This window comes from Agelaius tricolor, unplaced genomic scaffold, assembly GCF_023055355.1.
Source record: "Agelaius tricolor isolate 1412-34295 unplaced genomic scaffold, bAgeTri1.0.p SCAF_62, whole genome shotgun sequence".
In the NCBI taxonomy this organism is placed as follows: Eukaryota; Metazoa; Chordata; class Aves; order Passeriformes; family Icteridae; genus Agelaius; species Agelaius tricolor.
Genome location: NW_027269322.1, coordinates 554117 through 569198, shown reverse-complemented (window position 1 = coordinate 569198; position 15082 = coordinate 554117). Strand labels below are relative to the sequence as shown.

The window sequence follows — 15082 nt, the reverse complement described above, 5'->3', positions numbered from 1 at the left end:
TTAAGCTATCAGTGTCATGTTGCCTTTGAATTGTTTCCTGTATTGATGGCCAAAATGGCTTGAATAAGACTTTAGTCCTCCCTGGCTATATTTCTGTTTTTACAAAGCTGAAAATTGCAGGGTTGAGAATGAGCCCTTAGGAACAGTTTGGGAAACTCTAGGCCCAAAGCATTTCCCAATGTGCTGGGTTTCCTCCCTGCCGTGACCTCTGCTAAGGGGAGGGAGAAGTGCACAGGCTTTTTGAAAGGTATTGTTATATTACAGGAATTAGAAATCAAGCCCTGCTTGAGTTTATGTTTGTGGCAAGTGAAAATGAATTATGGAAAGGAGGAGTAGAAATTCCTCTACTGGGTCCCCAAGCTGTGTACTTCAGACCTGCTGAAGTTTTCCACTTCTTGCCATGTTATACCCTCTGAGGAAAGAGCTCTGCTTTAGCTAATTTGCAGCCTTCTTACCCTGCTGTAACCTCACCCACTACCTGGGCATGATATTTTGTCTGCTTCTGTTGGTATAAAAACTCAGCATAAAAGAAACAAATTTCATTTACTATTTTTTGTAAAATAACTGTTTTTGTGCGTGCAAAAAAATACTATTTTATGAACAGATGTAAATAAGCACTTATAAAATGAGTGATTGAATTGATGATGCAGGTAGCTGTGACTTTGGACTTCATGAATTTTCTTAATATATAATAATTTTCGGCATCCTTCTTGACATTTCAAGTGAAGCATGTTTTTCTTTAGCTGTACTTGTGTCCCAAACAGGATTGCCATAATAAAGTATGTGGGACACTTATGATTCTATTGAGAAATTAAGAAAAGGAAAGCTTGGTAAAGAGCTGCCAGCTCAGTGTTGTCTGTAATTGAATGCTGTTATTCAGCAGTCCAGCAATGCAGGTTTTCAGTGCCAGAAGGCAGTGGGACTCCAGGAGTCTGAATAGGGAGCCCCATTACTACTTGTGAGTGCAGCATGAAATAGAAACATTGGCAGGGAAAGCTGCTTTTAGGAGTGACCCAAAACCTGCAGACCTGTGTGTATCAGAGACTCCTTAGAACTGGCAGAGAATGTGGTGCCAGAACAGACAAGAGCTCTGAGACTTCTTCTGCAAGGAATCACATCTGATATGAAACCTGGGGGAGGAATGTTGTGTAGTTCAGCTAAATAATCCTAAACAGTAAATACCACTCCATACTTGTGTTTTGGCACATGTATTTGAAATGGAGTTCCATTGGAAATTAGAAAGGTAACTACTTTCCATGACTTAGAAATCAGCCAGGGATGTGTCACTTCCCTCCTCCTGCTCCAAGTTGCAACAAGCACTTAGACATTTTATAGCTTCTGAAAAGTTTTAGTCTGTAGAAAACTTCATAGGAATTCGATTTTTAACCCAAGTAAGTAATTGCTTTAGATCATATTTTCATTATTGTTCCCCTTTGGAAGAGCCCATAGACCATAAAACTAGTTTATTTCTTACCAGTAGTTTATTATTTTTTTGATGGCTCATACCTCTCCTTTCCTCTACTTTTTAGCTTTTTATATGCTTTTGCCTGTTTCAGGGCTTAGTCCTTGTTCCATGTGAGTGTTGCTAATTATTTCAGTAGGGAAGTATTTGTGGAGAAAAGAAAACTGTGATCAGGATCTGAATTTGGTAATATTTGGTAATATCATACATGCATCTTAATTCAGACAACAGGATTCAAGTAACTCCTGTTGATCAGACTTTGTTTCACAACAACAAAAACGAAAAATAAAACAAAAAAAAATAAAACCAAACAAAAGAAAAAAAAAGAGAAAGAGGAGAAAGAGAAAGACGTTTCCCATCAAATGTTGCAGTGTTTATGCATAGACTTTTCCTGTGCTTTGAGGGAACCTGTGACTTTATTCAGTTACAAGGAGGAAAGGTAAAAGTTACCCAGAACAGAACAGACTGGGATTGCTAAAAACGTGCGTTTTGCACTTGCCCTTTGAGCACTCTGTTTAGTTCTATGACTGATAACAAAAGCACACAATCAAAACTGCATCCCAGCCTTCAGTACACAACTCACCAAGCTGCAAAAAGCAGATTTAGTTTCTTTTGCAGATGGTCTATGAGTCTCATGTGGCATCATATTAAATTATATAGGCAGTCAGTCGCTTGTTCTGAAGCGATGCTCTGAGCCAGGAGTTGTGATGTGCTTGGACCATTCTGGTGCAAAACAGCTCGAAAGCTGAACCAGCTCCTCTGAAGAGCAGCAGCACAGGGCCCTGCCAGGGGCTTCCAGCACCTCAAGGACTGCAGTTCCCCCTGGGATGCACTATGAGGGTGGCCCAGCGACCCTACGATGGGCTGTGGAGCATTTTGCCCTAAAGGTAGGAGCCCAGACCAACTCATCTGGTTGTTTTGCTTTTCTGGTTATTGCTTTCTGACCCTGTATTTTTATAATGGTAGTTATTTTTGGTTTGCAATATTTTGAAGATAAGAATGAGAGTTTATTTCCTTCTTATTCCTGTCAGACTTTGTTTTTCCTGGGTAAAAGATAAAGAAAATACATCAGTCTGTGAATATTTAATGTTATTCCGTGAAAGTATTTCTGCAATATGAAATAGAATTAGCTGTATCATCCCGTGATGTTTCATAAGATTATGTATTTCAGTTAGCTTCAGTTTGGTACAAATGCAGTCTTTGGGTAACACTGGTTCCAGTGTAAAAATAGTGATTTTTATCAGCTGAATTTCCATTCAGGACAAGTTTTCATTTCTAGTCAAAAGCATGCTTGGGATAGCAATTTTCAAATGGACTATGTGTTATGCAGTCAGTAAGTTTTAATATTCATGCTTATTAAAATGAAAACCTCATGGTACTATGCACTTTCTAAGAGGAACGGTAACACAAACTCACAACATCAAAGCAGAAGGCTGCATATTATTTTGGGGAAACTCCAAATGTGTTAGTGCCATGGAGTAAAACCCATTTGAGGTTATTTACATCGATGATTGAGCTGCAGGTTTAGGAATGCCCACCTGCAAAGTGGGACAGGAGATACAGCCACAGGCACTGTTGCTGTGATTGTTCCTCATGATGACATTGACACATTGGCAATGACAGCAACCCAGGAAATGCATTTAATAGGCAGAAGTTTACCCAGGGATGTTTCCCTTGTCTGACAGCTCTTGACAGGTGCCAGCAAGTGCTGCTCCGAAATTGCAGCATGTTTGAGATCTCTAGGAACCTAGAGACAGTGGCAGTGCAGGTGCAGGTCAGAGCTGGGGCTTTACCCTTACCATGCTGTCTTCACAGAAACACCAAAATCAGATGAACGGTTCAGTCAGGTGTTTGTTTTAGACAGGGCATTTGGAAGTTGGAGCAGCTGTTTGATTTTATAAGGAAATAAGCAAAATTAGGAATGCACAGAGGGTACCAGGCAGGGCCCATGAAGGACAAGCCACAGGACTGGATGAAAATCATTGCTGCTGGCTTTTATGGAAAAAGGGGTGTTTTCTTTGCCATGACAGGGGATTGGAAAGCAAAAGGTACAGGTATTCCTGTCTGCTGTCTGGCTAATGTAACATTACAGATGAGCTTTTAAGGCTGTATTTTATGTGCTAGGCTTCCATTTTACAAGTTCAGTTTGTCTCCAGAAAGGAAACATGTAGATTAATTCCTTAAACTAGAATTGTGGTTTTTTCTATGCTGCAGAATGAGGATACTGCTGTTTTCTTCTGTTAAATGAATTAATTCTGATTAAGGGATTTGAAAACCTAGGCTGGAAAGTGTTTATTTATTTCCTGTGCAAATTGAGAACAAATTCTGCTTTGCTAAGCCAAACACAATTTCTAGTTTGTGTTACCAAAGTCCTGTCTTGCATCATCATGTTACACTTTTGTGTAAATGTGTTTTAGGAGGATAGCACAGCCACACTATTGATCACACCACACTGTGATTTATGCCAGCTGACCAAAGTCCTCCCTCTAGCCAGGGATTTCCACAGACAGCCCTGGTATATCCCTTCCCATCCCTGAGCTAGCCCTTAGTGCTGTATGGCTGGGAGAAGCAGAGGGGCTCCACACATGTGAGTGTGCAGCTTGGCAGTGCACACTCATGTGAGGTGAGGAACTTCCCCTTTTCTCAGATCAAAGCCTGAAGCTTCTCTGCTCTCAAATTCACATTAACCTCACATTGGCCATGAGAGCTCTGAAGGGCAGTTTTGTCTTCAGGATGCTAGAAGATACATTTCTTCCATTTTAAGGTTTCATTTGCAGCCTTTTACCAAATCCATCCCTTTTTCTTTCAGAATGTAGCTGGGTTTCTGTGGATCCAGCCAAAGCCACAGCCTGTTTTTGCCATGTTGAAGGCCTGTCTGTAGATCCCAATTCCCAAATTAGATCCTGATTCTGTCCTTGACTATAAACTCCAATTCCCTGGGACATATTGCAGAGACTTTAAGAAACCATCTGTGTGTTAGGCACAAATATTAAACATCGCAAGAAATTGAAAATCTTTAAAGTCAAGGGGAAAAACAGAATTAGATGTTGCAAGTCAGTTCTGCTGCTGAATCTGAGAACCAGGGTTAGATACTCAGGATTGACACAGAAAGTATCAAAAAATGGACTGCAAACTACCAGTTATGCAAATAAGTAATATATCTACATATTTGTATTCATTATTGTTTTAATTTCTTCAGGTGACTCTTATCCCATGTTTTTTGTGTTTGCTGCTTCTCCAGCCTTGGTGTCAACCCCAAACTTCATCCTGGTTGATTTTGATAGTAAAGAAAGATCTTGAAGCGTGAGAAGCTCTCATAAGATACTAATATGTTTTTGGGGTATTTTGGGTTTTTTCCTTCTGGGATGTAGAAATGCTTGGCCACTTTTTAAAAGTCTTTTAATCCTTTGTCACAGAGTGTTTCCTTGAAGATGGTGAGTTGCTTATCTCAAAACACAAGTAGTTTTAGGAACTGCAGGTTGAAAATGAGGACAGTGTGTGACACATAAACCAGTTTGTAGTCTGTGAGAAGGAGCTTTAACTTTCCAGTAAAAGTAGTAATTTTTTTCTTTCTTTCAAGAAAAAGCACTCATCTAGATTACTGAGATGCATTGGGTCTCTCTTAACTTTTTCTCCTTCAGGAACAAGGCTTATATACGCGAGAAGAAAAGAGCAAGAAATTCAGGAAATCCTCAGCTTGCTACTAGTGTGCCCTCACATTCCTGAGAACTATTTTTGGGTTTTCTCTTAGGAATAGCTGGAACTTGTTGAGCTGGGAAAGACTTCTTGGAACAGATCCTTGGTTTTGTCTTCTCTGCATGAGCGCTTCTTGTTGATGTTGGAATAGCTGCTCTTAGCTGGTTGGTGATTCACAAAATGAGGGCAAGTCAGCCCTGTAAAATCTGCTGCTACACTCCTCAATGTTTGAAAAAAATGTTGCAGCAAGCTAGTGAGCATGTAAGAAGAACAATTGCCTCCACTTGCACCAAAACGTCTGGCTGCCTCTCTTCTGGGTATTAATACCTGCAGATTTGTTGTAACTTGAGAAATATCAAAATGTCAGTGAGGAGGATACAAATGCTTTCCCTTCCTCTCTGTATGGCCCCAAGTGCTCTGTGTTGTTCTGAGATCCTTCAGTAAATCAGTTCAGAGATCTCTCAGTGAATTGGAAATCTTAGCTGTCAGAGGATTTGTTTCCATAAAGTACTTTGCTGTCAAAGGATTTGTTTCAATAAAGTATTTTGCATGTAGGGATACCATGTGCAGAGCAGCTAACAACCTGCATGTTTCTGTTGCACAAACACCCTACCAAAGCATCTCAGGCTCTTTGGAGTTTGTTTTGGGATCAGATTCCACACAGCACATTTTGATAAGAACTTGGAATGGTCTCAGCATTTCTCATATGCATGGTTTGTTCTTCAGTGGGAATAAGAACGAGCATCAATTGAACTCTTGTCTGTATTTGTTCCCAAAATTGCCTTTTGGGATTTTTCAGTAGGGTTTTAAACAGTCCTGTAGGGTGACAGGATTTTCAAAATGTCTGCAGATACTGCTTAGGTATTTTAAAAGATGTGTTGAGAGGATATGTAGAAGGAATGAATGGAATGATTGGCATCTGTGTTAGCTTGGCACTTCACTGCTTATTACCTCTTAGAAACTAGAGGGAAATTCTGAGAAAAAACCTTCATCCCAAATGAAATGAGAAAGCATGGAAGGCTTAGTGAAGCTGGCAAAAGAGAATCACATGTACTCTTTTGAAAAAGGACTGAGTTTTCTTCCTGATTTGTTTTTTTACCTACCCAAACCAGACATCTGTCTGTCTGTGGAGGCTTTTTTTCCTGCCATTTCCAAAAAGAGAAAGGAACAGCAAACTAGTCACTGAGGTACTTGAGCGTGGCTTTGGACTTCAGAGAAAGTTCAAGGCAAAAGGCATTTAATTTGTTTTGCATACATGAAAATCAAATAATAGCATTTCTCCCATCCTTTATTGTGAACAGCATTACTCCTGTTCCTTTTGTGTGCATGCCATGTTTGGTTTAATGGAGAAATGAGAAAAGAAAATAGATTCTTTTTTGGAGACTGAGTACTAATGCAGAAACATTAAAGGCAGGCACATTGTTGTCAGCCAGTTTGCATATTTATTTACTTTTACAAATGGTTGGCTTGGAGTCAGCAGTTAATGGAATGAGAATGATGTTCCTGTACAGATCATTTCCTGAGAAACATTTTCAATTACAAACATATCTCTACTTTTCTTCCCTCATTTGTTATGTCTTGGAGAATAAATGGAGAGTAGCATTTACAACTTAAGGTTTATGTTCTGAAGACAATTTTAACAATGATCCCCACATAAAAAGGCCCTTTTGTAGTTGCAGACATATGTTTATGATGTTTTGTGCTGTGAATATCAAATTTCTGGTGGACGCTGTGTCACACTCTGCAAACTTGTAAACATCTATAAATCCATTGGATCATTTTAGTACCATGTGTAATGCGGATTTATTGTCTTTTGTGTGGATTTCTTTTGTTTCAGAGCTAAAGTTGAGCTGCCAGAATCCATGTTTAATGAATTATGTATTACAGAAAATTAGGCAGTACTATTTTAGATTAATATTTTCTTTTCCCTTTGTGGACGTATTGGATGCACATGCACAGGTATTAGAAATTAACATTTTGGATAGATGGCCCAGAAAGCAATTATGTAAGTTTTCTTGACTAAATAGTATAATTCTATAAAAGCCTGAACTATGACTTTTTGAAAATGTTTTTGTTTTCTTTTTTTCTCTCATTCTCTAGCTGTCTTAAGTAATTTTGGTCAGTTCTCTCATTTACCAGTACAAATCCAGAATTACCCCACCAGAATTATATCAGAGGGAACAGGAGTCATGCTGAGCCAGTGAGCTGGTATAAATCAGCACAAATCCACTGAGATCTGTGTGGATACAGTCATTTACACTCAAGTCTGCATTACAGACTATCAAAGCAGTAGAAGAACTAAAGCTGCTGTTGTGCACGAGTGGTTACAAAAGCAAACCATCGGGGTCATGGGCATTTACCAGAAATTTGCACCCAATAAAGGGAATGTGAAACCAAAACCTGATTCATCTAAATTTGGCTCAGCTATAATTGAGTGTTTGTCTTATACAAGAGCAGTAAAGACATTTCGTGCTGAAAATCAGCATTTTTCTAAACTGGCTGTAATTTCTGGCTACGTATCTAAATGTATGTAGCATAGGCATGTATGTTTGAATGTGGGCATACATACAAATATCCAGGGTTATTCTGGCAATATGATGTCTGCAGCTAGCCTTCCAAATGGTGCTTGTTCCAGGAAAAAATAGCTTAAGATAGAGACATGACATGTAAAGCTGCTGCCTACTGTAGCAGTTTAAAATATCAGGGAGATTTTGACTTTCTTACAGAAAGCTTAAAGTCTTGGAGTCGTGTGAATGTCAGCAAATCTCAGCTTCCACTAAAAGAAAAAACAAACAAAGAAACAAACAAAAAAAAAACAACCCCAAAAACAAAACAAAAACCCAAAAAACCAAAAAAATCAACACCCAAACCAAAACAAAAAAAACCCAACCCAATGTATGTGAAACCTTAAAAATGCTGAGAAGCTTGAATGGAAAACCCTTATGCTAGAGAAAGAAAGGCAATTGAAGACCTGCAGAAATGTTATGTATGTATATATGTCTGTAGTTGTATATGCATCTATCTAAACCTCCTGGATTTGAAAGATTGAGGTTAGAAGCAGTGTGGCATTGTACTCCTCCAAAATGATGGTTTGGTTCTAGTTAATTGGTTAATTGCACAATTTCAGGATTCATCCATTCCTGTCATAGCACTTCTGTAATTTTAATTTTTTAAGTACAGAACCAGTTACATGGGGAAGACATGGCTGCAGCACTCAGAGGAGAGGCTGTTTTACTCAGCATCTTGCTGTATTTGTTTCATGATTCTTCTGATGGATATAAAATACATCTAAACCACAGAGAGTACACTTGGTGATGTGGCATTGCTGAGCTCAGTTAAATAATGAGATGTGTTTCATTCAAATCAGAATGACTCTAAGCCCTGAATACTAAATAGGGCAGCAAAAAGCCTTCAAGCACACAAAATAAATGAGTAAAAAACCCAAATGAAACTGTCTAATAAATACAATGTGGAGCAACAGGCTGCATGTACTGGAGGAATTAAGGCAATTTGAAGCGTATGGGCAGTGCTGCATCTCAGATCTCAGATGTGCAGCTCCAAGGGCAGCTGGATGCACACATCACAGGGCAGGCTCTGGCTCAGAGCACACATTTGATAGCACAGGTTTATGACCTCGTAATCCTAGAGCATCTAAAACAGTAAGGATTCCATCCAGCTTAAAATAGCTGCTGTAGTTGCTGTTGATACAGGCTCGAGGGCTCCCCAGCTCTGGGGCCAAATTTGGTGCTGGCATGATGGGAGGAAGTCTGTTGACAGCTGATAGCAGTGGAGTTGCACTTGATTACATCACAAGAAATTTGGCACGTGGAGCTGAATCAGAAGTCTGAGAAGAAATGTCCATTCCTCATCCAGAGTTAAAACTGGGACTTCCACATTGCCAATGCTCAGAGATTTGTCTGGCCCAGATGCATCTGTTGCTTTTCAGGGTCTTGCTTTAAAAGTGCATTCCCCCAGTTCCATTCAGCATGGTGACTGAAAAAAAAGGAGGACTGGGTTTTGCTGTCATGCCCAAAGGGATGAAGTCCCTAATCTTCCATTGCCAGCACGGTGAGCTGATGACCTGGGCTGGATCTGGCTCACAGCAGAGGGTGAGCCCACAAAGGGGCCTGAGCTCTAATTGCTGGCCTTGTGCAGTGGCCAAGAACTCCCTGGGTGCTGTCCTTCACAGCTCCCAGTGCACTGCTCTGGCAGCCTATGTGGTAGAGCTGAGCTGCTGCAGCTACATCCCATCCCCTCCTCCCTTCCTGGTGCCTTACACTGTAAGGCTTGGAGTGCAGCTCTTACTGATGCTCCAAAGCCACTCCTCAAAGTATCTCAAGAAATTAGATTATGTTGTGTTAATTTCTGCTGCTGCAAAAAATGGTCCCAATGCTATGTTCTTTCTTTTTATTAAAATACTAAGTTGCTGAAGTGATTTCCATGAAAATTAATTAAAACAAATTAATGAGAAGCAGCTGAAAAATGGACTCCTCTACTGAAACTGTGGTATGCAAACTCTTAACCTCAATCACATATTTGTGGTTGCTCTATAAACACCTAAGTGTATAGCAGTGATTTGTCATAGTATTTTTTTGATGGAAAGTCTTAGAAAGTGAGGGTATACTACATAATACATTTTCTCTTAGTTTAATACAGCTTGTTATAATGCATGTGCTTACCTGCTCCATTTAGTAGCATTACTAATCTGCAGTTAAATCTCTGCTTTTTAGTAGTGGGAAGGAAATGAAAAAGATGCTGTCAGGCTCAGGGTTTCTCCGTCATGTTTTCTGCTTGTGGGGGACAGGAGGGCAGGAGTCCCTTTATTAGGGGACTAATACCAGCCTGGGGCATGGGTTGTGCCCTGCAGAAAGCAGAGGTGAGGAGGAGCTGTGCTCTCTAAAAACAGGATCCATCTGGGATCTTTGGATCATCTGGAGGTGTGGTGGGTAGGTTCTGCCAATGGCTCTGGCAGGTGTGCAAAATGTCTGTGCTTACAGCTGTGTACAGAAAGCAGAGCTTGGCCCCTGCTGGGCAGTAAATATAATATTTGCATTCTAGAACATGTCAGTGTTTTAGTTCCCCATGTATATTTCTTATTGTCTTATTTGTATTTTATGTTCACTTTTCACTCAAAGATGTGGCAGGGGTTTGTCTGCTTTCTCTTATTTTCTCTGAGAATATGATGGAGGTCATGTTATTAAAGATAGAATGTTGTGCATGTTAGAGGACAGGTATGGCAAGGTTCAGTGGCCCTTGTAAAGAATTCCTTACATAACTTTCCACCTTGAAAGGTCCACTCAGTCTCCTTGGAAAATTGTCTGCAAGCTCTGCCAGCGGGCTGCTCCCTGGAGAGAGGAACCAAAAGCTTTCACTACTGTCCTTCACTTGGAAAATGAGCTGACTGCTTTCTCCAGTGTGTCTCACCCAAGCAGAGCCTCCAGCCCTTTGGGACAGGAGAGCTCAGTGGAGGCAGTTGGCTTGAAGAGATTTTATTTACTATGCTCCCCCTTGGGACTGATGTGAAAAAATCCCACGTTTTCTGCCCAGGAAGCTTTGTGTGTAGTCCTCCATGAGCTAAACATTTCAGAGCAGAAAGACCTCCACAGGGAAGTTTTCTACCCACTGACATTTGCCCATAACCATTTTGAACCAAAAAAAGAAAAAAAAAAATCAAAGAGGTTAATGAAACCAAGAAACCAACAGTGATTTTCTCCAAGGAGTGCTAGCAGTTTCAACAATTGCCATTACTTAATGTGCAAGCAGTTCCCGAGATTGTACATGCTAGACCAACTTCATCCTTGCTATAACTCCTCAGAACTCAGTGGAGTTACATCAGGGATTAATTTGATCCATTGCTTTCAGCCATCAGTTTTAGGGAATATACAACAATCGAGGGAACTGTTATTGTCAGCATCAGTTTATGACTCTAGAGCTGCTCAGTATTTGTCTGTTACAGATACATAAGCAGGGTGAGTGTATGGAGTGAAGTTATGGGTTCAGTGTTGAAGGCAGTGGATTTTTCAGAGTTATTTTTGTACCATTAAAAGTAATAAACATTCTGGCAAATGTTTGTTTGTTATTGCTTTGTTATTGCTGTGAGTGTTTACATAGATGCTTGAATACAGCTACACAAATCCTTGAAGCATGCACAGAAACATTTCATATGGCAGACCACAAAACATTTCATGGAACATAGAAAATATTTGTAAATTTCTAAGCCTGTTATCACACCAACTGACTGAGGATCACAGTGTTCATGTGAATTTAGCTACACTTAATGCACCAAGGAAGTAAAGCTGACTTATGAGGTTGCCATGAGGGCAGAGACAAAACAGAAGACCTTTAGAGTAGTTCTCTGTTTTCTTAGAAACCGAATTGTCTCTGTGATTTTCAGAATAAACTGAGGAAAGCATCAGCTGGTAAATCTGAATTGTTGGATAGTGAATCTTGCATCTGCACATCAGTCAGATATTTCAGTACATGTCAGAAGCTGTGGACGACTGCCTGAATCTTTAGGCCATATGTAAGATTGTTGGATTAAGTTATTTAAATGTAAACTCTGATTGGAACAGATGAGCTAACAACCAGTTCTGGTTGGAAATTGAGTGGTCAAAGCAACATTACTGCCTGGTCATGGCTAAGACAGTGAGCCCCTTTCCTGGTTTGGTAGATCAACTTTGCACTGATTGTTCACAAAGCAAGGTACAAACTTGTGTGATCCCTGCTCTGGTTCCCTCCCTGCTCAGTGCTGGGAGCTCTTCCACAGCACAGGATGGTGTGTTGGCTTGTTGGGATTCCTTGCCCTCTGTTAGGGAGGCATGTTTGGGCACTGTGAAGGGAGGGTTTTGTCTTTGCAACCTATTAAAGTTTGGGTCACCCAGAGGAATGAACGAAGTTGCTCTGGCCTGTACTGGGTACACAACAAGTGACAGACTTCCCTTTACAACACTTCTCTGGGTCTTTCTGGTCTTTTCTTCTCAAGAACATTGATTTTTGCAGAATTTGGGGACTTTGGCTGAGTAAGACCTTGTCCATATTTAGTGACAACATCTCCAAACTGTGGGATCTTGGATTACTTCTGCATTTCTATGTCCAAGTTCTTTTTCAACCTGCATCGACTGCACACTAAGGCAACCCTTTTCTGAGGGTTCATCATCCTACACTGTGTCTTGCTGCTGTGATTTCTGCTGAGGAAAGGCCAAGAACACAGGCCAGAAGCATCCTGCAGCCTGCTCCAGCTGGACAGTGCAGACCCATCAGCATCCTGGGCAGCAGAATGTGCCGTGTGCTGCACCTTCAGTCTGGGATGGTTCCTCAGCCTGGTGACTCCTGGGTTGCTGGGTGCACAGCCACACCAGCTCTTCCCAAGGAGCTAAACTTAAAGCATCTCTGGAGCCACGGTGACATACTGAGAGCAATAACCATCTCCCTCAGCTGAAATGATTCATTAGTGTTAAAATGTCAGAACCATTAACATGCAAGCGAGCCTTTTAAAAATTTGAGGACAATGGACCATGTCCTGGAAAAGATTTGAGGTAATTGTGTTAGTTCCAGCACCATTATCCATGAAAAATGTACTCATACAAGTAAAGGTTTGTTGGCTGGGCCTCCCATTTTTGTTAGCTTTACTTTATTGCTGTAATTACACCCAGTGGCTTATCTAATAGAGTCATGTTCTTATAAAGAAATTAAGACAATTAATGCTACTTTTAGTGAGAGTGAAATAGTAAGTAAAATTAAATTGAAATTTGACCAAGCTTTTCTTTTTTTATTTCCTAGTGTCTGAATTACAGGAAGAAGGAATAAATGCCATTAACTTACCTCTCAGTCCCATTCCATTCGAACTAGACCCCGAGGACACTATGCTAGGTAATTCACAAAAATTTTACATCTCAACTCGAAAACTTGCTGTAAAATGAAGTGTTGTGCCTGGGAGGATAGTTTCTAATGTTTTTCTTTTAAACCTTCCAGAGGAAAATGAAGTCCGAACGATGGTGGATCCAAACTCAAGAAATGATCCAAAATTGCAAGAACTAATGAAGGTAATGAAAGCTTGTAAACCCTGTCAGGAAGTGGAACTATTTTTTCTTGCCACCCCTGCCTCTTTCACTTGAGCACTTGGAAGCACTAGTTAGATATTAATTAGTTGGAACCACATGGTGCATACATCCCAGTGAAATGGGGAGGTCATTGTGGCAGTATCTTTCTCTAGATGTGGCACAGGGAGACTTTAAAATTTCTATTAAAATCCTGAGGCCAGAGTCTCAGTCCCATCCCATCCCCTGTTGAAGATCATGCTGATCTTCCCTTGTCTTTGTGATTCTTGGAGTTAGAATTTTGCAGGATGCTTCGTTAAAATCAACTTCAGCACCTTTAACACAATAAGATGTTAAAATGCTAGTGAAAGCAAGGGAAAGGTTTCAGTCCAGAAGATACTGCATCAATTAGTGTTTGTCTAGACCTTGTGGTGCATTGGCACAGCCACCTCAGGTGAGTCCTTCCTGAGTCTTTCCTGTTTGCTCCCGAAGGTATGTCAGACTATTTTGAGCCACTGCAGCTTTGGTATTCTTTCTGCTAAGAAAAATGACATGTGGTTTAAATTGCAAATGAATAGTGTATAATACTGCCAAATTTGTGTTTCCCACATAGGTATTAATTGACTGGATTAATGATGTGTTGGTAGGAGAGAGGATTATTGTGAAAGACTTGGCTGAAGACCTGTATGATGGACAAGTATTGCAGAAATTATTTGGTAAGAAAAAATACACGTGCACAGTGTTAAAGCACTTTGTCAAGAAGTGGATCTCTTGTTCCTGCCCAGGAGCCTCAGTATCATCTTACATTTATGCCACTAAGTGATACAAAAATAGCATTGTGTTATGAGACCCCTGAGCCTTGGGCTGTATGTGCAGCCCTCATGGCTGCAGTGCAATGTGTGGTGCTCTGCAGCTGCTGAGAACAGCACAAAGCCTACCTGGGGTGCTGCAGAGGGAGGGCTCTTGTCTTGGCAGCAGTATTCACTCCAATTAAATTTATAACCTGCATATGGGCTGCACAAACTTTGCCATGTTACAAGTGGAAAGTAAGTTTGAAGGCAAGGGCAGTCTCAGTGCCATGGTGGATGTTTTTAATCTCTGCTCCTTCCATGCTATAGTTTCTTCATTGCAAGGTTCCTCTGGAAAGTTGGAATTTCTTTCTGGTTTGATGTCTGGCTTTTAACATGACTGAGGTAATGGTGCCCAGTGGACTGCAATCTGAGCTTCAGCTGAGAAACAGATAGAGAAAAGAAACTGCTAATGCACAGTTGGCATGTGCTTTTTACACTGTTGGCTTGAAAGCCATTTTCTTAGTTATTACAGCTCATAAAGTCTCCAGTAAATTTCTTTCCAGTATCCTAAATGAATCTTGAAACATCATGTGAGCACTTCTAATAAAGACTTCACAGACTATTCCCTTCTATGAATGATTAAGCTGTTGAATATATTGTGATGGACTGGATGTGCCCAGACTGAGCAATTGGATTGTCATGGGCAGATCTCCAGTGACTTCACCCAAAATTCAAAAAATGTGTATCAGGTGCAGCCTGACTCTAAATATGCATACACTGATCTATCATTTATTGATTTCAGAGGAATCTTTTCCATTACCCTTAATTCCTAATTGTGGATCAGGTCTCTGCTTACTAAATCTTCAGTCTTGTGGTGAGACTATGCACAAACTGATTTCTGAGGAGGTGCAAGAAACCTATGGAGATAGCAGCTCTTAGGCAGGATTAGGAGATAGCAGCTCTTAGGCAGGATTAGGTGATAGCAGCTCTCAGGCAGGATTAGGAGATAGCAGTTTTTAGGCAGGATTAGGAGATAGCAGTCTCTTAGGCTGGTGGTTTAGGGTCACTCACTTTGGAAAGATACTCAGTTGGCTTTG

General features: G+C 40.5%; 1 protein-coding gene across 3 annotated transcripts in view; it reads left to right on the top strand.

Moving 5' to 3' along the window:
* The window catches only part of PARVA (parvin alpha), a 63754-nt gene that overhangs the window by 26844 nt on the left and 21828 nt on the right, over positions 1 to 15082 (top strand). For 2 of the 3 annotated variants that reach the window (XM_071456586.1, XM_071456588.1), the window contains exons 2-4: positions 12938 to 13027; positions 13130 to 13200; positions 13808 to 13910. In XM_071456586.1, the coding sequence (XP_071312687.1) occupies positions 12938 to 13027; positions 13130 to 13200; positions 13808 to 13910 (264 nt within the window). Of the gene's footprint in view, positions 1 to 2197; positions 2350 to 12937; positions 13028 to 13129; positions 13201 to 13807; positions 13911 to 15082 lie in introns of those variants that run through there. The other variant, XM_071456587.1, reaches the window with a different exon arrangement.